The sequence below is a fragment of the Cyprinodon tularosa genome, unplaced genomic scaffold, assembly GCF_016077235.1.
Source record: "Cyprinodon tularosa strain WSP-4 unplaced genomic scaffold, ASM1607723v1 ctg472, whole genome shotgun sequence".
Taxonomy (NCBI): Eukaryota; Metazoa; Chordata; class Actinopteri; order Cyprinodontiformes; family Cyprinodontidae; genus Cyprinodon; species Cyprinodon tularosa.
In genome coordinates this window covers 490,621-513,896 of record NW_024039199.1, presented here as the reverse complement: position 1 = coordinate 513,896, position 23,276 = coordinate 490,621, and the positions used below count along the sequence as shown (strand labels likewise).

The 23,276-nt window shown below is 38.4% G+C and overlaps 1 protein-coding gene across 2 annotated transcripts in view; it reads right to left on the bottom strand.

Annotated features, from left to right (window-relative positions):
• The window catches only part of LOC119794254 (E3 ubiquitin-protein ligase HECW1), a 103,075-nt gene extending 83,105 nt beyond the window's left edge, over positions 1-19,970 (bottom strand). For both annotated transcript variants that reach the window (XM_038301715.1, XM_038301716.1), the window contains exon 1: positions 19,797-19,970. In XM_038301715.1, coding sequence (XP_038157643.1) covers positions 19,797-19,826 — 30 coding nt within the window. In that variant the 5' untranslated portion in view covers positions 19,827-19,970. The remainder of the gene's footprint in view (positions 1-19,796) is intronic.
• Positions 19,971-23,276: the final 3,306 nt, after the last annotated feature.

Sequence of the window (23,276 nt, the reverse complement as noted above, 5' to 3'; positions counted from 1 at the left end):
ATCGGCCTGTTTTCCAGTGTAGTCCTGTTTCTCTGACTGTGACTAACTGGATGTGCTCTCTTCATCCTCTGACATGGGAGCTGGCTCGGAGCTCATCTGCCTGGCTGTGTGTTTCCTGTACAGGACCGCCTGTGGATCTGGTTGACAGTCGCCTTTTGTATCTATGCTTCTTTTTCTATGTCTGCTTCTGTCTCCTTCAACTCAACTCAACTTTATTGTCAAATGTGCTACATGTAAACATACAACACAGATGAAATTTCCATCCCCTCAACCCCACGGTGCATAATAAAATATATAAAAAAAAAAATAAAAAAAAATGTTATTTATATATATATATATATATATATATATATATATATATATATATATATATATATATATTAAATGAGCCATAGCACGAAAATAAAAACCTAAGATATAAAATAAATATTAAAATATTAAATAAGTAAACAGTAGTGAGAATGGTGCAAATAGTGCATAGAGTAGCAGTCCTGGGGAGAGTAGTGGAAAGTAGTGGAGGATGGGGATATTGGGGGGTCAGGGGGGGGCGAAGGGGGGCAGGGCAGGGAGGGAATTGAGCATCCTCACTGCCTGATGGAAGAAGCTGTCTCTGAGCCTACTGGTTCTGGCCCGGAGACTCTGCAGCCTCCTCCCGGACGGCAGCAAGGTGAAGACATTGTGGGCGGGGTGGGTGGGGTCACCTGCGATCCTGGTGGCTCTGCCGGTGAGGCGGGAGTGATAAATGTCCAATAGAGAGGGGAGGGGGACACCGAGGATCTTCCCAGCTGCTTTCATGGTGCGCTGCAGTGTCTTGCGGCAGGCTGCAGTGCAGGCTCCGTACCACACGGTGATGCTGCTGGTCAAGATGCTCTCGATGGTGCCCTTGTAGAAGGAGTGCAGGATGGGGGACGGGGCTCTTGCTCTCCTCAGTTTCCGCAGGAAGTAGAGTCTCTGTTGGGCTTTCTTTCCCAGGGACGCGGTGTTGGTGTCCCAGGACAGGTCTTGAGAGATGTGGACACCCAGGAACTTGGTGCTGCTCACCTGCTCCACCTCAGCACCGTTGATGATCAGGGGAGCGTGCTGGGCAGGCCTTCTCCTGAAGTCCACCACAATCTCCTTTGTCTTCTCTACGTTCAGATGGAGATGGTTGTCCTGGCACCACGTGGCCAGGCGGCTCACCTCACTCCTGTAGTTTGTCTCATTGTTGTTGTTGATGAGACCCACCATAGTTGTGTCGTCTGCGAATTTTATGAAGATGTTGGAGCTGAATGTTGGAGTGCAGTCGTGGGTCAGCAGAGTGAAGAGGAGGGGGCTCAGCACACATCCTTGGGGGGCCCCCGTGTTCAGTGTGATGGTGCTGGAGGTGTTGCTGCCGACCCAAACAGCCTGTGGTCTCCCCGTCAGGAAGTCCAGCAGCCAGTTGCAGAGGGAGGTGTTGAGTCCCAGCTGGACCAGTTTGCCGATGAGCTGCTGGGGGACGATGGTATTGAATGCTGAGCTGAAATCGATAAACAGCATTCTGACATGTGAGTCCCTGGTCTCCAGGTGGGTGAGGGCTGAGTGGAGGGCGGTGGAGATGGCGTCATCGGTCGAGCGGTTGGACCGATATGCAAACTGGTAGGGGTCCAGATTGGGGGGGAGGGCAGACTTGATGTGTTGCATGACTAGCCGCTCGAAGCACTTCATGATGATGGGGGTGAGTGCGACAGGGCGAGAGTCGTTGTGGCAGGTGGGGGGCGACTTTTTCGGTACCGGGATGATGGTGGTGGCTTTGAGGCACATCGGGACGACAGCTTGTCTCAGTGAGATGTTAAAGATGTCAGTGAAGACATCCGTGAGCTCTGCAGCACAGTCTCTGAGGACGCGACCAGGAATCCCGTCGGGACCGGGGGCTTTCCTGGCGTTGATCCTCCTGAGGGTTCTCCTCACGCAGTCCGAAGACAGTGACAGCATCTGGTCGCCGGGGTGCGGAGGGATCCTTCGTGCTGGGGTGCTGTTGTCTACCTCAAAGCGAGCCAAGAAGTCGTTCAGCTGGTTCAGCAGGGAGGGGGAGTTGTCACAGGTCTGCGGTGGGGGCTTGTAGTCCGTGATGGTCTGGATGCCCCGCCACAGGTTTCTGGAGTCTCTGCTGTCCCTGAAGTGGTCGGCGATCCTCCTGGAGTGCTGCCTCTTGGCCTCTCTGATCCCCCGTGACAGGTTGGCCCTGGCTGTCCTCAGGCCTGCCTCGTCCCCAGCCCTGAAGGCAGCGTTCCGGGCCTTCAGGAGCCTGTGAACGTCCCCTGTCAGCCAGGGTTTCTGGTTAGCCCGGATGGAGATGGTTCTGGAGACCGTCACGTCATCCATGCACTTCCACATATACGCTGTGACGGTCTCTGTGTACTCCTGGAGGTCTACAATGTCATTGTATGTGGCTGCATGTCTGAAAATTCTCCAGTCATTGGTAGAAAAGCAGTCCTGGAGAGCCTCTCTTGAGCCCTCTGGCCACACCCGGATCTCCTTCTTGGCTGGTTTAGTCACCTTAACCAGCGGTCTGTATGCAGGGATTAGTATAACAGTGGAGTGGTCTGAGGCACCAAGGTGGGGGAGGGAGAGGGCTTTGTAAGCTCCCTTCTGAGTGGTGTAAACATTGTCCAAGATGTTGTTACCTCTTGTGGGTAAGTCAACATGTCCATGTAGTTGTGGAAACACACTCTTGGGGTTGGCCTGGTTAAAGTCCCCAGCCAGAATGAGGAAAGCATCAGGGTGGGCTGTTAGCTGCATGCTAACTTGTTGGTAGATTTCCTGTAGGGCCTGGTTCTGGTTTTGCTGGAAGTTTCTTCCCGTTAAAAGGGAGTTTTTTCTCTCCTCTGTCACTACAAGCATGCCTGGTGTGAGGGATTACCTTCGAGTCAATGAGTCGATGCATCAACTGGTTTTGCTTAGAAAAGTTTGAATCAAATGACTGTATCATCTGATGAACTATAAGGTGCCTTGAAATGACGTGTTGTGAATTGGCGCTATAGAAGGAAAGTGAATTAAATTGAATTTGCGATATAATCCCAATTAGGAAAAATTGCAATTTTCAAATGGGAGACACTAAATTTCTCCCTCCAGGTATTCAGATGGCAGTAATTTGATTAAAGTGTGCATGCTGTTGTACAAAAGGGAACAGCGAGTTTCAGTTACCACCTAGATCTCTGCTTTATAGTGGAAGTAAGAACTTTTTCATGCAAATGTTACAGTAAAGTCCTGCAGCACTGGATTCTGGACAAAACATCAACATGGTCGTGCTTTGTGCAAAGGAAAATCGCAATCACTATCAGCACTACTGATAACCATGAACAACTTTAGTGACAACAAGGATTCATCCAAAGTTTATAAATGACTGCAGACCTTTAGTTTGTATTTCCATAGCTTTGAGATGTTTGAAATGTGTGAGTCTTTTTGAAGATCAATTTCTTTTTATTTTCTGTTTTAAATAATCGTTAGATCTGTTCATTTCTCTATCTGTTCCCTCTTCTGTGTGGGTCAGCCGAAATGGACATTCTTAAACTAAAATATGTTGGCCAGAGCGTCTCCAGCATCATCTTACATGCTAATGCTGTAGGCATTAGCATGTAAGATGGTGGGAGAGAGACATGCTGACTGACTTTTAGATAAAAACGGCAGAAACTCTGCTTTTTCCAATGGGTTATTCCCCTGGAAACGGCAAAAAATGGTAAAAAAAAAAAAAAAAAAAAAAAAAAGGTGCAACAACAACAATCCGACTTAGAAAAGAAAGGAAAGGACTTGGTTACATAATGGAAGAAAAAATAGCTCCATAGCCTTCTTCCTTTCCCCTAAAACGGGTTTGGATGTCATGCGGAGTGAAGGCATGAATTCAAACATCCAGAACCCTCTATTTATGAATTCATTGAGGTTATCTGTTGTTAACTCTACTTGTAACCAAAGCAGTTATCAGGACAAATCCTGCAGCGAGGCACATCTCCAAGCTGTGCTGTGTTTCGCTTAAGGCTCTGATCCTGGTGTCAGAACATCAACGCATTAGACAGATATAGAGAGGCAGCTGACCATGATGGAGGCTCTGATCTGATCAGAAGCCTCTCCAGTTAGAAAGCAGCTTCAGGGCACGGCTCCGTCCGCCTGGACCGGTCCAGCTAAATGTCCAGATGAAGGAAGGCTGTCTGCACAGCAAAAGGAAACTTAGCCTTTTTTCTTACTGGGCCAACTAGGTTAGCTGAATAAACTATGTAACGTGACTCAGCCAAAAACACACTTTTTGCTGATAAACTGTAGAAACTGAGCCCAGATTAGGGCATTTAAATATATTTGCAATAAAAAAAAATTTAACAAAAGCCAATTTTCAAATACCAGAGGCGCTGATTTTTAATCACACTATATTTAACAATAGTAGGACATTAAAATTGTCCCTCCTGCCCTTTATGTGATTGTTAAATGTTTAAAGGGGGTTGGTCACCGAACGGAAACGTACAGAGCTTAAGCCAGGCATAAACTGTACAATTTTTTGCCCTTTTCGGGCAGATTCTCCAGTCGTGCGAGGATTTTTTTGATTGGGACGATTTTAGCCTCCAGGGTCGTGAAGTATACAGGGGGCAATGAGGGGCGATCAGCCTCTCATGACCACCACCGACCAGGGATCGTAAGGTCGGTAGAAAATCAAACATGTATGAAATTTAGTCGGCAGTCCTGAGGTAAATACTGCTGTTGAAACAGAGTTACAAGCTAATTTACCAGAACCTCGAGCACTGCACATGTAGAAAGGTCTTCTTCTTCCTGATTGTGTTTTTGCACTTTTGGCACCACTGTGCCAAAATCCCATTTCCGCCCAGCACACTGCACATTAAAACCTTTATGGAACAAACATGCCTCAACTTATTCAGTCAAATAAGCTTGAGTTATAGTCAAGATGTGGATCTATATAATCTGAGGCTTTATCCAGAGTTCCTGTTGGGTTTTCATGGTGTTTTGCATTGTTTATTTTGTAAAAAATATTTTTCATTTTTTTCTTTGTTTAATCATCTATAAATCAAACATGGTGACATTTAAAATAGTGGTTCCATCTATTATATTTCTCCATGCCTTTTGTGCCATAGAAATACAAAGAATATCTAATTCCCCCTTATTTTTCTCTTAAAACACACTAAATACCCATAAATATTGCTCCTAATTTTTGACTGCTTAACTTTAAAAACTGCACTCCATAATCTTTAAATATAATTAGACAACTTTGTACTAATAATTATATTTTTTGCAATTATCTCTACTTTCTGCTCCTTACATTTCAAAAATAGTTTCATTGTTTTTTTTCATTTCAGCTCATTTTTGTTATGGTCTGTTGGTATTTAAAAAAAACAAGAACCATCAGAATAATTTGTTTTATCTGGACAATTTCTTTGCCTGGAATTTGTTTGTCGACAAATACCAAAATAAATTGTTTTTCATGAACATTTCATGAAATGCTGGAAAGTAAAATTTGACACTGTTGCCATTAGTTATAAAAATAAGAGAAATAAGGAATTTATCTTTCAGAATTGTAGAAACATCTTCCTTTAATAGGCTAGTGCAGTTAAGCTGCTGTCCTTAACATTTTGTCTTTACATTTATACTATTAAGTAGTAAAACTAATACATATTTTGCACCCTTCTGGAGATGCATTACTTCTGAAAAAATTAGGATCAGGGTATTTTTATACGCGGTGTCAAAATCATGAGAGCTCAGAGTTCTGTGATATTCTAAAGAGAGATGCAACAGTGAACGGGGGGGAGAAGGATGGGGTGGGTGGGGAGGTCACTAACCTTGAAACTACAGAGCTGCATCAGCATAATGTCCCGGCAACCTAAAGGAGACCAAAACCTAAAGGGAAGGTGGGAGGAGAAGGGCGGCGTGTTACAATCCACAGGAACAAAGCAGTGGAAGCAGCAGGTGAGAGTCAAGCATGCTACACTGCTGCTTCCTCACATCGGAGAAAACAGAAAACAGCATCATTCAGGTGAAACGAGGAATGGACAATGACTGGACACAGTTGGACAGAGGAACCAAGCTAGAAAAATATGAAGTATGTTAAATTAATATTGAGCTTGGTGCTGTCATTACCCGATCCGTCCCAGGAGCATGATCCATCCTGCAGGAACAGAATAACCTCCGGGTGGGCAGTAATTCATTTTTCGTCTTTTGTCTTTTTCACATCTAGGGCTACTTTTGAATAATTTTGTATTTGCGTAAATATTGCATATTCTAAAAACCAAAAAAAGCAATAAAAACGTTACAGTGGCTGATCTGAGCATGTCCAATGATGACGTCACGCAATACAATGCAAACTTATCCATTGCGCTATGGATTGCGCTTCTGGGACGGATCGGATAGAGACAGGTACTACCTAAATATATAATATGCAGATCAGATATTTAGTTTGTTATATAAATATTTAGGTTAGAGCTAAATATTTATTTAACAAACAAAATATTTAGTTTGAAAACTAAATATTATGTTTGGAGCTAAATATTTATTTAACAAACTAAGTATTTCGTTTGGAAAATAAATATTTAGTAAACATAATGAATATTTAGTATGGAAATAAATATTTAGCTTGCCAGCCTTTTTTTAACTGACAATCTAAATATTTAGTTTGGAACTTTGATTTTTATGAATGAATGAAGGACATTGTGACATAGTATTTTTCTGTTAAAACACTAAGCAACCATAAATATTGCGCCTAATCTTTGACTGCTTACCTTTACAAACTTCACCCCATAATCTATGCTTTACTGGGAAATGCATATTTTAGACAACTTTGTACTAATTACGTTTCAAAAACAGACTCATCTGTTTTTTTCATTTCAGATCATTTTTGTTATGGAGTGTTAGTAAAAAGACAAGAACCATCAAAATAATTAGTTTTATAGTTACACCTTCTTTGCCTGGAATTTGTTGTTCGCAAAATACCAAAATGACTTATTTTTCAAGATGGAAAGTTGCAAAATGGAATTTGACATTGTTACCATTAATTATAAAAGTAAGAAAAACAAGGAAGTTATACAGAATTGTAGAAAAATGTTCCTTTCATAGGCTAGTCTTTTAGTTATCAGGCTCCTCTCCTGTGGAACCAACTACCAGTTTTAGTCCGTGAGGCAGACACCCTGTCTACTTTCCTTTTGATAAAGCTTATAGTTAGAGTGGCTCAGGTTATCCTGAGCTATCTCTATAGTTATGCTGCTATAGGCTTAGACTGCTGGAGGACATAGGGACCCCTATTTCATCACTCTGCTTCATTCTATCTCTATTCTCCCACTTTTACAGAATTTGTTAGTTTAATCTATAATGTTATGCTCTCTCTGCTTTTTCTCAGGTCTGATCCTGTTGGCTGTCACTCCATCCTGAAGAGAAATATCAGCTGTGCTGCTGCCATCAACACCTTTGTTTATAGATGTTAGAGATCGGCCTGTTTTTCAGTGTACTCCTGTTTCTCTGACTTTGACTGTGCTCTTTTAGACCACTGACATGGGAGCTGCCTCTGAGTTCATCTGCCTGTCTGTGTCTTTCCTGGACCGTGCCTCCTGTGGAGCTGGTTGACAGTTGCCTTTTGTATCTATGCTTCTTTTTCTTTGTCTGCTTCTGTCTCCTTGAACCCCAGTCGGCCTCAGCAGATGGCCACTCACACTGAGCCTGGTTCTGCTGGAGGTTTCTTCATGTTGAAAGGGAGTTTTTCCTCTCCAATGTTGCTAAAAGCATGCTTAGTGAGAGGGATTGCCTTCGAGTCAATGAGTCGATGCAATCAGCTGGTTTTCCTTAGATAGAAAACTTTAATCAATTTGACTGTATGATCTGGTGAACTGTAAAGTGCCTTGAGATGACGTGTGTGGTGAATTGGCGCTATAGAAATAAACTGAATTGAGTTGAACAGCGCAGTAAAGCTTCTGTCCTTAACATTTTGTCTTGCATTTCTTTTACTTTTATACTTTTAAGTACTTTTTAAAACTGTATTTTTACACTTTTAGTGGAATAAAAAGTGTAAAAATCTGTGTTTTTTTTTCATTATCTTATGCAGACCAGTTAGTTATACGTCAGCCTGAACACCTAAATTCGGCCAATCATATATCAACGGTCATCTGTCAATTAAAATTTTTCGTTCATAACTTCTTGATTCATATGTCGCAACTAATATACGCAACGGTTGAAATAAAAATAAGAATAATTCCTTTCCCATTGAGTTCCGTCCCAGTGTTCACGGGGATGGACGTCTGTGTCTTCGGCAGGCGTAGAGCTAACAGAACTGGCAGCGTTGCGAGGCAAGGGCTCAAACATGTACGGCTGGAAGCCTTCTACACCAAACCAAGCTTCTGCCGCCCTGGCGTCCTCTTCCACAACATCTTCGTCCCGCTTTCCTCCTCTAAATAAAAAATGGATGATGGAGGAGACTCATCCACGACCTCCGACACTAAACTCTCCTCCTCTTGCGTGTTTCCGCTGTCCATAGCGTTCCTTGACAGTGTCGTTTCTAAGTCACCAATTTAGTGCTACTTGGTCCCAATGAAATTTCCCATTGGGAACCTACTAGCACTAAGTTGCTAACTGGTTAGCAAGATGCTTCTGAGAATCCGGCCACAATCAAACTTGCTTGCAAACCTTCTCCACAACAATCCCGCCCTCTCGACAACAACAATCACATTCACTTTATTCACTGGTGTAAAGTTGGGCACCATTTGGGAGAAAATCGGAAATGCAATGGTTGGAACGGCCGCTACCCTATGACTTGAAGGTGTTTGGGAGCTTTTGCAATCTGAACAGAAACAGAATACACCTAAGAATCCTGGCTTTCCAAAAGATATTGTTAGTGAATCAACACAATGCAATGTCATTAGTTGTCCCCTAAGCTAAACCAAAGTAAATCATTGGACCTGGTGGCTGCTGTTCAGCCAAGGTCAACCAATAGAAACAATAACCCTAAATAGTTTCTCAATAACTCCTCTCTCTCCTTCTAGATTTGACCATCAGCTGATAGAAAATGTCTGAAGATGGGAGTCAGAGGAAACTGTCATATCTTATGCTGTGTTCAGACCGAGTACGTTTCGGATGTGAAAGGGTCTGATTTACATGCAAAGTCTGTGGGAGGTCCAGAACCACATCCAAGCATTCAACGCTGCATGTATCCCTTTAGTCATGTACAGAAAAAAATCAAGCTCTAATCAAATGCACCTTGGTCTGAGTTAAACTATGAAACTGGATATTGTGTTTCTGTTTCTTTCTAGCCCAAACTGGAGCATATATGCTTCTGAAATTAAAACCTCATCCTAAACTGGGAATGTCGTAGCGTATCTACGCGTGTAATACGGGCGTTGAACAACAAGTGGAAGGGAAGGATAAAGGTAGCAGAGAATCACAGGATGACGATCAAACCATCTTCAGCCATGGACAGTTTGACATGTGATGGGAAAACTGTTGGTCAGAGGAGGATTCTCAGCTTCTTCCTCATCTTGAAGCTGTTGAATAATAAGTGCAGGTCCTTGGATCTGTCAAGATTTCCAGGAGGAAATGAACTTAGTTTAGACTGTTGCATTAAAACTTCAGAACTTTGACCCACTAATACATATCCAAAGACTTCCGCCTCACAGTTTGCTAAAAAAATTTGGAGCCTTTGCTAAATTCAGTGTTGTTTTTCATAATATATGGGACTCTAAATCTGTTTTATCCAGCTGAAATTCTTTATTTCCTTACTTGATTTGCAAAGCTAAAATACCAGTAAATCAGTTAGCACAAGAAGTATCAGCAAAAGGATGCAAAAGTACATATTAATTTTCATAAGACAAAATGTAAAGAAATGATTAAATCAGAACAGTTTTCAGGATAGTTTTTCTCTGAAGTTTTGCAGTCTTATTGCATATCGATGTGGGAGTATAGTGATTCCCATCCTTAGACATAACTCCAGAGGCTCTGTTGCTTTGTTCTGACAACGCTTTAATTAACCCAATTCATGTTTAGACTGAATATGTTTAGTATTTCAGTCCACATGGGATGCAGCGGGGGGGGCTGGAAGTGGAAATGACCTCATCCAGTATGGTAGACAAATGGTCTCCAAGACTCTCTGTCCGACTTGTTTCAGTTTACTGTTCAGCTCGATGAGGATGAGTAACCATCGATGTGATCTAATCATAGGCGTCTGTATGAACCTCGGCTCTGCAGCTGCTCCACATCTCATTTCTAATGCAGGCTGGTACATTGTGTACTTCATGCCTCATAAAGTACTGTAAAGCATTTCCTACAGATTCATTGAGACGTTAAAGAAACAGTCCGGTCAGATTCAGAATTCAAACTTCTGAAAGTACTTTAAATATGAAATTATTACATGCTGTTCAATAAATGATAAGTATTTTTAATTAGAAGTAATTTTAATTTGAATGTGTTTTACTGGAGGCATCCATGTTTGTCAAAGAACACTACTGCCACCTACTGGTTTGTGATGTCACGGTGCGGCATCGGCTGTTGATCAAGTCCCAGTGCTGTATCTGGTGTTTGTCACAACGCGCTATTATCCAAGTCATCTTGAAAACATTCTTCTTCCAAATGTTGGCTACATATTACGGGTTTTTTCTCTGGCCAGAAGTTCGATGGCAAATCCTCCCTCTTCAAGTTGGCGATCCAAAGACGAACCCGTCCGTGGATAATCAGGAATCAGAAAGGTGGAATAACTCTTTTTTTTTTTCACTTTTACCCGATGTATTCCAACATCCAGCTGCCATGCACGTGGGCATTGTCAGTTTCACTATAGCTCTGGTGAATTTCAATGGTGAAGTCCTCTGGAAATCTTCAATAATTGTTGTTGATTGCAGATGTGTCTAGTAGTTCCCATTGATTTAGCTTGTAAAGCGGGGAGAATGGCGCTAGGCTTACCGCACCGTGACGTCACTGCTGGAAGATGGCAGGAGGGAGGAGTTACTATATGTGGGCAAAAATGGCCGCTCCCAGACTCAGTGATCGCAGCCAAAATTATTATTTTCATTCTTTTACTGATTAACCCTAAATTCATTAAATCCCTGCAAACACATTATTGTAGATAATGATCCATTCCTTGCTGACTGGACTTTTCCTTTAATCCTCCAGTTTTAGCTGTAGGTGTATAGAACACCTGTGGTGTACAAACAATTTGGGCTACATTGCAGCAAGAAAAAAACAACCCTTCCACAGTGAATTAATCTGCTACATAAGTGATTCCCACTCATACCCATACCCCTAGTGGTCTGTGAGTGCGTTGCAAGAGGTACATTAAATATTTTATTTCTTAGGTAGTGAAATAAAATTTTAATCTGTGGAGTCTTATGGACGAATGGAGAATAAACAGTTGAAGGTTGGATTTATGAAACGGCTTCTGGACGCCTTCAAAGGCATGTTGTTGTGGCTCTTTGTCATGTTTACATTTTGAAATGTTCCTATATCTGTGTTAATTGTTCTTTGGTGCTCGCTGTGTCCATAAAATGATGTTGGTGGATGAATAGTGGAGAATCTAAGCTTTCCAACGATGTCTAACATGTCTACATTGTTAAACATTTTACCAGTGGAATTTTAATGCTTTGAAACGGTTTGCCAGTGACCCGGTGGGTTTTGAGGATAAATACAGATTTATAATATGATTTTATTTTGTATTTATTTTGATTCCTTACTAACTTCCATGCAAAAGATTTATATTGGGTTTTTTTTATTTAAGACATATAGAATAACCTGCAAACAATTAACTGCTCAAATAAAAAAATGTATTAAAAGAGTTGATATTTTATAATCAGTTATTTTACTTCAACTTTTGTTCATCTCTACTGTCCTTTTTGTCTCTGTGTTTCCCTGCAATAGACTGGCGACCTGTCCAAGGCGTATGATACCTGTCCCCCATAGACTGCCAGAGACCACCACCGGCTCCACGGCCGCCATGACAGGGACTAAGCAGGAAAAGATGGATTCTTTATGCTGATATTGCTTTTTCTCTGCATTTACATGATAGAAAAGATACAATGATAACAAAGCTTAGCCAAGTCTCAGTTTAAACAACAAAGAAATATTGCTTAACACATGAAAGAAAAAATGAACAATAGGCCGTAAACAGAGGAAGACCCAATGCATGCGCTTTCCATGATCTCAATGCATGGCTGCTGCATACACTAATGAATCGGCCAAAGATTGCGCGGATTTTTCTAAGCCCAAATCAAAAAAAGGCTCTGTATGGATCTATAGACCTGCTAAAGACCAGGTGTTCACTTTCTAAATATGGATATAGATATACGTCCTGATTACTAAGTCACCTAAATACATTATTGGCACAAGGCCCAGTCAGCAAACACATGCGTGTTCTCTGGCCAAAGATCGGAACTGATCAGAACCCCTCCTTCATCACTATGATCTGCTGTTTAACGGGAAGAAGCTCCTTTGTTTTTCCAAGTTTTCAGAGCATCGCAGTCTCAGAACTTGTTGGAAGATCTTTAGAACATCCCCTTTGGAGAAGATTGGATGTGACAAATGTTTTACCCTTTCCTTACTGATGAATGTGCGTTGCATTGGGGTAAAACAAATCTGATCCATCCCAGCAAAATGTTCCGGTCATTTAGTTTCCACATACAGCTTTCACACAATTGCAGCTCATTTATTTGAATTATTTGCGTTATTTGAATCCTCCTGAGATGAAACACAAAATAGAAACAAAAACTAAATGGGATCAAAGAAAAAAAGCAAATCACACTTCTGACAGAAAACTTTTTACATTGATTTTTTTTTTAACTTTTGATTGATTTTAAACTTTTTAGATTGATTTCAAACTTCTTCAAATTTTTTTCAGACTTTTTAGAATTAATTACAATTTTTAGATTGTCTTAAAAAATTTAAAAATTGATTCAACCTTTTTAGAGCGAATTAAGATTTTTAGATTGACTTCAAACCTCATAAAATGTATTTCAAGCGTTTTAAAAATTATTTCAAACTTTTTTAGATTTAATTAAAAATGTTTAGATTGATTTCACACTTTTTAGATTGATTTCAAACTTTAAAAAAAATATATTTTAAAACCTTTTTAGACTGAATTAAAATGTATTTGATCACAGATCTTTAAAAGCCTGATTTGCTGATTTTCACCGTTCCTTTTCTCTCTTTTTTCTTCATTAACTAACACACCATAAGACACCTTTAATATTTTCATCTTATCTCACTGAAAGGCATTCAACATTGCCTGTAAAATCTCTCTCTCAAGTATAAAAGGCAGGAATAGAGCATTTAAACAGTAATATTGTTGGACCAATTTATTTTCCAAAATGAAGGAAATGGCCGACTGATTGATGCATCCTCTTGTTTTGCAAGAAAAGAACCCAGAGGGGATTGCTTAAACTTTGGGAAATATCCAGAAGCTCCTCTGATTAATATGACACTAGAGTTTTAATGGACCTGCCATTTTTTGTTAAAAACATGGGAATTAATTAGTGTTTGTATTTTTTTATTATTTATTATTATTATTTATTTTGTAATTTATAAAGAATGCAGCAAAAATCGAACCACAACCTGCTACATGTCGGCGTGTAAATGTATTTATTAATGGGGGATTGAAAACCCTGAAAAGTGCTATTAAAGTAAAGAACGTTTATCATATCAACCACTGTTGGTGCAAAATGAGTTCAAAGTTTTTGAAGACCTTAATTTCACCTCTTTTTTATTGCAGCTGTTACTTATTGATTGATAGTTTAAGGTCAATATTTCTTCTTTTTTTATAAAAGGGATGAGAAGTTTTTTTGTTTTTTTTGCCCGCAGTAAAGTAACTAACCTCTAGTTAAATTAGCTTTAGCCATTTTTATACTTCATTTAGTAACATGTTGCCCTGGTTAGTTCACTTCTATTGAAGTCATTTTTGTTTGATCTAAACTCAAACTTTCAGACTTTCTTTATTTTCCTTTAATCCAACAGAAGCATTATAAAGTTCTGCGCTATGGGCATTTGGAAAAGTTTTAGTTTCCCCTGGTTTAATTCTGTAGTCCATTGGTCAAGAAAATAATGAGCAGATTACGCCATTATCACACACATAATCAGTTGCAGCCCTGATATAAAACAAACATGCCAGGTTCTAATTATAAATGTTTATCTGGAAGTTGAATGTGAATCACATACATTTTTTTTCTTTTCCATGTTTTCTTTAAAAGATAAGAATAATCTATCTTATCATTTTTTTCTCATCTTTCTTAAACTTCTTCCTATTTTCTCCACATGAGCTGAAGCTGCAGATGTTCAGATTTGCTGTTTTTTTTCCATCACCTCCAGCAGAAATACGACAGAGCATTAGGGCCAGACTAAAGATTTGGTTTTTATTATTATTTCAAGAATAAAGTCATAACATTACGAGAATAAAGTCGTAAAAATACGAGAATTAGCTCGTAAAATTATGAGAATAAAGTTGTAAAATTATGAATATAGTCGTAAAATTATGAGAATAAAGTCATAAAATCAGGAGAATAAAGTCGCAATGAGAAAAAAGTAATACAATTCCGAGAATGAAGTCATAACATTATAAGAATAAAGTAATAAAATTACAAGAATAAAGTCGTAAAAATACGAGAATTAGGTCGTAAAATTATGAGAATAAAGTTGTAAAATAATGAGTTTAAAGTCTTAAAATTATGAGCATAAAGTCGTAAAATTATGAGTATAAAGTCTTAAAATTATGAGTATAAAGTCGTAAAATTATGATCATAAAGTCTTAAAATTATGAGTATAAAGTCTTAAAATTATGAGTATAAAGTCGTAAAATTATGAGTATAAAGTCGTAAAATTATGAGCATAAAGTCTTAAAATTATGAGTATAAAGTCTTAAAATTATGAGTATAAAGTCGTAAAATTATGAGTATAAAGTCGTAAAATTATGAGCATAAAGTCTTAAAATTATGAGTATAAAGTCTTAAAATTATGAGTATAAAGTCCTAAAATTATGAGTATAAAGTCTTAAAATTATGAGTATAAAGTCGTAAAATTATGAGTATAAAGTCTTAAAATTATGAGTATAAAGTCGTAAAATAATGAGTATAAAGTCGTAAAATTATGAGTATAAAGTCTTAAAATTATGAGTATAAAGTCGTAAAATTATGAGTATAAAGTCGTAAAATTATGAGTATAAAGTCGTAAAACTATGAGCATAAAGTCGTAAAATTATGAGTATAAAGTCGTAAAACTATGAGTATAAAGTCGTAAAATTATGAGTATAAAGTCGTAAAATTATGAGTATAAAGTCGTAAAACTATGAGTATAAAGTCTTAAAATTATGAGTATAAAGTCGTAAAACTATGAGTATAAAGTCTTAAAATTATGAGTATAAAGTCGTAAAACTATGAGTATAAAGTCTTAAAATCATGAGTATAAAGTCGTAAAACTATGAGTATAAAGTCTTAAAATTATGAGTATAAAGTCGTAAAACTATGAGCATAAAGTCGTAAAATTATGAGTATAAAGTCGTAAAACTATGAGTATAAAGTCGTAAAACTATGAGTATAAAGTCGTAAAATTATGAGTATAAAGTCGTAAAACTATGAGTATAAAGTCGTAAAATTATGAGTATAAAGTCGTAAAATTATGAGTATAAAGTCGTAAAACTATGAGTATAAAGTCTTAAAATTATGAGTATAAAGTCGTAAAACTATGAGTATAAAGTCTTAAAATTATGAGTATAGAGTCGTAAAACTATGAGTATAAAGTCTTAAAATTATGAGTATAAAGTCGTAAAACTATGAGTATAAAGTCTTAAAATTATAAGTATAAAGTCGTAAAATTATGAGTATAAAGTCGTAAAATTACGAGTATAAAGTCGTAAAATTATGAGTATAAAGTCGTAAAACTATGAGTATAAAGTCTTAAAGGCCTGGTTCACCAACAACTTCCTTCAATTAAACAGTAGTAAAACCGAGGTTCTCCTCATTGGTACCAAATCAACTCTTTCCAAAACCGACAGTTTCCAAGTCACTATTGATAGCTCCTCCATCTCCCCCTCCCCCCAGGTTAAGAGTCTGGGTGTCATCCTCGATAGCACACTATCTTTCCAATCCCATATAAATAACATTACCCGGTCTGCCTACTTCCACTTAAGAAACATCAACCGCCTCCGTCCCTCCCTTACCCCACACACTACTGCCATACTTGTGCACAGCCTTGTCACCTCCCGACTAGATTACTGCAACTCCCTCCTCTTTGGACTTCCTCAGAAATCACTCCACAAACTACAACTGGTCCAGAACTCAGCTGCTCGCATCATAACAAGAACTCCCTCTATCCACCACATCACTCCTGTCCTCCGACAGCTCCACTGGCTCCCCATACAGTTCCGCATTCAATATAAAATTATCATGATGACTTTCAAGGCACTTCACCATCTTGCCCCCCCATATCTGTCAGACCTCCTGCATGTTCCCACCCCCTCCCGTGCTCTTAGATCCTCATCTGCTTTGCACCTGTCTGTCCCCTCCGCCCGTCTCACCACCATGGGGAGCAGAGCATTCAGCCGCTCTGCCCCCCGCCTCTGGAACTCTCTACCACCCCAACTTCGAAATACGGACTCAATTCTCCATTTTAAAATACAACTCAAAACCCATCTGTTCAAGATTGCTTATTCTCTTTAAAAATATCAATTTCACTGTCACAGCCTCTGTATTTTTAAATGTTTTTAAATGTTTTTTAATTATAATTTTTATTTTTTCTGACACTTTTTATGTTTTGTACGGTGACCTTGAGTGTCCAGAAAGGCGCCTTTTTAAATAAAATGTATTATTATTATTATTATTAAAATTATGAGTATAAAGTCGTAAAATTATGAGTATAAAGTCTAAAAATTATTGGTATAAAGTCGTAAAATTATGAGTATAAAGTCTTAAAATTATGAGTATAAAGTCTTAAAATTATGAGTATAAAGTCATAATATTATGAGACTAAAGTCATAAAATTATGTGAAAAGTTGGAAAATTACGTGAATGAAGTGGAAAAATAAAAAAATAAAGTCCTAATATTATGAGAAAAAAGTTTTATTTTATGACAAATCTTCCAAGAAGCAGTTTCTTCACTAACATGAGGAATGTTGAGCATCATGTGAAGTTAGACTTTAGCATCAGTTTGATAAATAAGGAAATCTTTTAGCAGCAGCATCTAATTGGGCAGGAGGTCAAAGTGGACTCAGGTCGCTGATAATGACTTGAGATTTTTAATCCTTAGCTTATTACCAAATATAGGTTAGTTTGCATGGGATTTGATTTAACTGGTTCCTGTATTAGTGTCAGTAATCCAGTAATAACTTATTAGTTCCCCATTGGTTATTTTACTTGAACTGCAGATAATAATTAATTCAATTCAGTTTATTTCTATAGCGCAAATTCCCAACACATGAAGGTACTTTACAGTTGACCAGATCATCCTGTCAATTGATTCAAAAAATTTTCTATCTAAGGAAAACCAGTTGATTGCATTGACTTATTGACTCATCAGCAATCCCTCACACTAAGCATGCTTTAAGGCAGTTTACAGTTCACTATCTAAGGAAAACCAGTTGATAGCATCACCTTATTAAATCATCCCTCACACTAAGCATGCTTGTAGCGACAGTGGAGAGGAAAAACTCCCTTTTAACAGGAAGGAACCTCCAGCAGAACCAGGCTCAGTGTGAGCGGCCATCTGCTGAGGCCGACTGTGGTTCAAGGAGACAGAAGAAGACAGAAAAGGCAGCTGTAAAAGGCGGCCCCGTCCAGGAAACAAAAAGTTGTGAAATTCCTAGTTTAAAGTATATTTAAGATGCAAATATTTTAGTAGGGCCCATTCTTTTTTACTTCAATTTGCTAAAATCAACAGAATATAGAAAATAATGTATATTGTGTGAAAAATGTTCCACATAACTACAGATCACTTATTGTTATTCAGTAACATTTACTGTGCTGAAAAATTCAACATTTTGTTCCAGTTAAATCCCATGGAAACCTCCAACCTATAGCTGCTCCTGTCCTCAGAGCCTTTCAATCTAACCCTGACAAGTTGACTGTAGGGTTGCCAACCGTCCCTTGAAAAACAGAATCGTTCCGTATTTAGTGTAAAAGGAAAGTGTTGCTCATGGAGGAGAGAGCAGGAGACAACAGAGCAGGATGGGGAGCAGGTTAAAGGGAATCCTGGCAGTCCAAAGGAACAGCAGAAAGCTGGATGGAGGTTCTTCAGGCAGCTGACCTTCCCATCATCAAGCTGCTGCATCCTCAGCATCTCCCACTGGTATTTGATGAGAAGATTTTCTCCTTAATGAAGAACAAATAGGCTGATGTGCAGAACAAATGTTCCACTTAATGAATTAAAGCTGAGCTCATAGTCAGTCTCAGACATGAACTGTCCTGCTCGGTTTTACTCTGCAGCGCTCAAAGACACACAACTCCTCACTGCTGCAAGAGCTGAGAGGAAAAACAAGTGGAAAACAAATAGGGTTATAGCCACATAATGGGGCATTGAGTTCATGATTTATTTTTGTTTTACAGCTGTAGCCTACGGTCATTTCATTTAAGGCACAAATATGTTACAAGTTTGCACAAGTTTGCTGTTGCACCAAAAATCTGCACTATTTATTTATTGTTTTATATTCATTTTTACAGTTTGAAGTTAAGCAGGACCGGCTTAGGTTTAAGATACTTATTTTATTCAGCAAAGTGTGTATTAAAGTCAATTGCTGGATAATAATTTGTTTTGCAGTGTAGTCCTGTTTCTCTGACTCTGACTAACTGGATGTGCTCGCTTCATCCTCTGACATGGGAGCTGGCTGAGAGCTCGTCTGCTTGGCTGTGTGTTTCCTGGACGGGGCCGCCTTTTGTATCTATGCTTCATTTTCTATGTCTGCTTCTGCCTTCTTGAACCCCAGTCGGCCTCAGCAGATGGCCGCTCACACTGAGCCTGGTTCTGCTGGAGGTTTCTTCCTGTGAAAGGGAGTTTTTCCTCTCCACTGTCGCTACAAGCATGCTTAGTGTGAGGGATTGCTGAAGAGTCAATGAGTCGATGCAATCAACTGGTTTTCCTTAGATAGAAAACTTTGTATCAATCTGGCTGGATGATCTGGTGAACTGTAAAGTGCCTTCAGATGACATGTGTTGTATATTGTTGCTATAGAAATAAACTGAATTGAATAGAATTTTCATGTCATTCACAAATATGCATGTAATTCAATGCAGATTTGAGTGAAACAGTTAATAGAATAATTTCACACACAAAGGGGGGCCAACCGGGTCAGCTGGCACATGAGGTGTCCATTTGTTTTTGTTTTCCATGGAGTGGGCAACCCTAGCTGCCTGTCCAAACTATTTCAAAACCTCCCTCCAAGGTTTGATGAGAAGTTTGCTGCCCTGTTTTATGACTTAATTCTCCAAAATCAATCTCCAGCCTGGTCCTAACCTTCCATCATAGCAGCCAAACACTGAAGCATAAAGAGGATTTGGATGGGAACCCCCCTACACCCCCCCAAGGGAAGCCCTTTTCGTCCAGCAGGAGAAACTAGGGCAACATGACGCCCTGATCCCTAAGCCCTACTGAGGATGCCTCAGTGTTTCCTCTCCTAGGTCCCTACTATCAGCCCTCGTCTCCTAGCCTGGATATAATGCCACCTTCTGATGCGGTAATGATGAGGCAACAGGAAGCCCATATATGGTGTTGATCTGACTCGGTATTAAACGCTGTTAAAGCGGAAGCTGGTCCCCCTGATGTGGGCTGGATTCCCAGCATCCTAGTGATGGAGCGCAGGGCCGCTGGCTGCCAGCATCAACATTACAGCAACAATGGAGGCAGCTTACCTGGGACAGCAGCACCTGGCGGTGGATCATCCTCCACGGCTACGGAGGGAGGAAGGGAGGAAGGAAGGGGGAGGTGAGCTAATGTCCTCCAGGCTCCATGTTTAAAGGTGGAACATAAACAGCAGCGCTTCCTCAGGCTGGGCTCCCATCCTTTCCTCTGAGGACCACCTGTGAAGCTGGACGCAGCGCAGCGAGCAGTTTCCGGTCACTTTCAGAATAAGAGTCCCCCCGCTCACTGTTCCTTCACTGAATGAACCAACCAGTGTATTTGATCAACTGCACTACAGACATGTTTGTCTCATTTCCTACTATTTTCAATTCTATTAATTTTATTTCTATAGCGCTAATTCACAATACATGTCATCTCAAGGCACTTTAAAGTTCACCAGATCATCCAGTCAGATTGATTCAAAGTTTATCGTCTAAGGAAAACCAGTTGATTGCATCGACTCATTGACTCAAAGGCAATCCCTCTCACTAAGCATGCTTGTAGCGACAGTGGAGAGAAAAAACTAACTTTTAACAAAAAGCAAAAAAAGGCTCCTTCAGTGACAAACTGCGGCACCCTAAATGTACCAGTGAGCGTTATCACAGATCCTTCCTCCCAGGAGCTGGAAGGCTTTAGAACCACCACTGTTCCTAACAACCTCAATACTTAAATACCCTGCTGCTGTCACTTTTCCAAATCTCTGGTGTTGCTGCTATTTTCACATATCATTACTGTAAAAATGTCCACAGCTGTATATTGATTTTTTATTCTTTCCAGGTCCACAATATTTATACTGTAAAAACACTGTATTTTATTTGGTTAGTGTTTTAACTCTACCATTTATTCTGTTATTTTACATTTTTTAAGGCCCATATTTGTGACCACTTTACACAATAACGGGATTCTATTCTATTCTTTTCTATTATATTATTTTCTTTTTTTATTCTTTTATTTGATTTTCTGTTCTATTCTTTTCTTTTCTGTTATATTATTTTCTTTTTTTATTCTTTTATTTGATTTTCTGTTCTATTATTTTCTCTTTTTTCTATTTTCTTTTATTTTTTCCATTCTTATTCTATTCTTTTTTCTATTCTTGTTATATTCTTTTCTATTCTATTTTTTCCTCTTCTTTTTTCTATTCTATTCTTTTCTCTTCTATTTTTTTTTTTCTTTTTTTTTTTTTTTTATCTTATTCTATTCTATTCATTTCGAAAGGATTCGCTTCCGGTTGCAGATGCTATAGGTAGCTTGATGTAGCTGACTGTAGAATCCCTACAGCCAATAGGAAAACGTTATTCCCAACCCTCGCGTGCCATCTCCCACTACCAACATGGACGGAGGGCGTGCACGCGCTCGGGGCGCGCGGAAGGTCCTCAAGGATCAAACAATAACAAACGGAAACTCGACTGGGGTTAAAAGAGCGTCGACACAATAAATATAGAAATGATTTAATCATTTTATTTGAGGTGTTTTTAACGAGCAGAAAGGATGCGCTGCAGTATGGAGTAGTTTTTATTATTTTTATAAAACTTTATTTATATAACAAACCAATAATGTACAAAGACTCAATGAGGAACAAACATTAAAACATTGGTAGAGCAACAAAAAGTAAAATTAGTGGGAATTACTTTTTTGGCAGAAACAGATTTCAAATATTTCATTTTGGTGTAATACAATTTAAATTAATTAAGAAAAAAATTCAAAACAAGGAGTGGAACCTTACCATTTACAGCAATGTATGTATATTATATTTGACAAACAATAAGACAATATTAATCATATCTGACATTTTACCATTAAGATCAGCATCATAATACAACAGCTGGGTAATTGTTATTTCGGGATGTCCGCAATTTTAAGGGACAACCTATTTCTAATGTCTCTCCATAGTTTAAAAGAATAGAGACAGGAAAAAAAAGATGATTAATGGATTCATCCGGACATTCACAAAAGGCACAGCATGTTAAATCACATTTAAATCTTTTGTGCAAAAATTCTGACACTTAATTACTATTATAGTAATTATTAAATAATTTAGATTTAAAGGCAATCACAACAATTGTATTATTAAATTATTTATCAATCACAAAATATTCTCCAATTTTCTATTTGGGTAAATATGGAGTAACATTTGAATATTTTAAGGTGTTTAAATGAGATGGATCAGAGCTACAGGAATAGCTTTACATACTTTTAGGTATTCATTACAAGTACAGAACAGATTAAATTGGTTAGTAAAATCTCTATGATTTAGGAAAACACCTAGACTGTCCATTAAGTCAGTTACAAATAAAATAACTCCTTCATAGCAGTCAGTTTTAAAAATAGATTTCCTATTTATTAATATTGCTCTGTTATTCCACACCAGGGATCCATGAGGGGTGAAGTTAGGAGTAAATATCATCTTCCAAAATTGAAACTTTTTTATGAAAATTAGACAGTGAAATGTTAATCTTGTCCTTAATTCAAAATCACATTTAAGCAAGAAATCCAGCCACCAAGTGTATTAAATATAGATTAGGAGATATGAAACCACATTGAATTGGAATGAGACAAAAAGGTCTTTAGCCAATTTATCCTAAATGAACCAATCAGAGCCTCAGCATCTAAGGCTCTAATACCACCCTTATCATAATCTTTAACCAGATGTGATCAACGTAGAGAGTAAGTTTTATTCTCCAAATAAATTGAAAGATTAATGAATTGGCTTTCCTAATATTCTTTGCAGAAATAAAAGCAGAATGGCATGGATAACTAATTTAGATAATCCTTCAGCTTTGGACAAAGGAGTTGCACTTTAAAATAGATTTAAGCACAATGTCTACCATAGTTTTATCACTTAGAAAAATTGTTGTGTCCAAAGCAAATTGACTTATTTTGAATTCCCTATAAAAACATTTAAAACCATGTAAATTGGAGTTTTTCATAATTAGTAATGTATGGAGGAGTAGTTTTTGACTTTGGTCAAGTTAGAAAGATATTCCCAGATGTTCAGAGAGATGTTCAGAGGGATTCCCAGATATTCCCAGATGTTCACATAGATTCCCACAGACCGCAGCAAGGCAGACAGTGAGCTACAACCGTAGTTTCCTCAAAATGAGCCTGAGAACTGCATTGGACTCTATGATGAGAGTAAATGCTTAGGGATCATCTGCAAGTTCCAATACTAGGAAAAAATGTGTATCTGATCTCACATCTTTCATACTACCCTTATTGGATTGGAAAATAATGCATTACATTTGTGAGGAATTACCCAAAGCCTAAATGTAAAAAAAACAAAACGTCCCTTTGGTGAGATGTAGGATAGGGAAGAAGTCCTTTAAAAATAAATGTTTGCACTATAAATCAAATAGATTTGGATAAAAGGTGTTCATTATAATAAGGTTTTATCATTTAGATAAGTTATACCTACCCTTGCACGTTTTGTATTATACATAGGATATGTATAAAATTAGCAATAGCTAAACTATAGATCATTGTAGTGCCTTCAA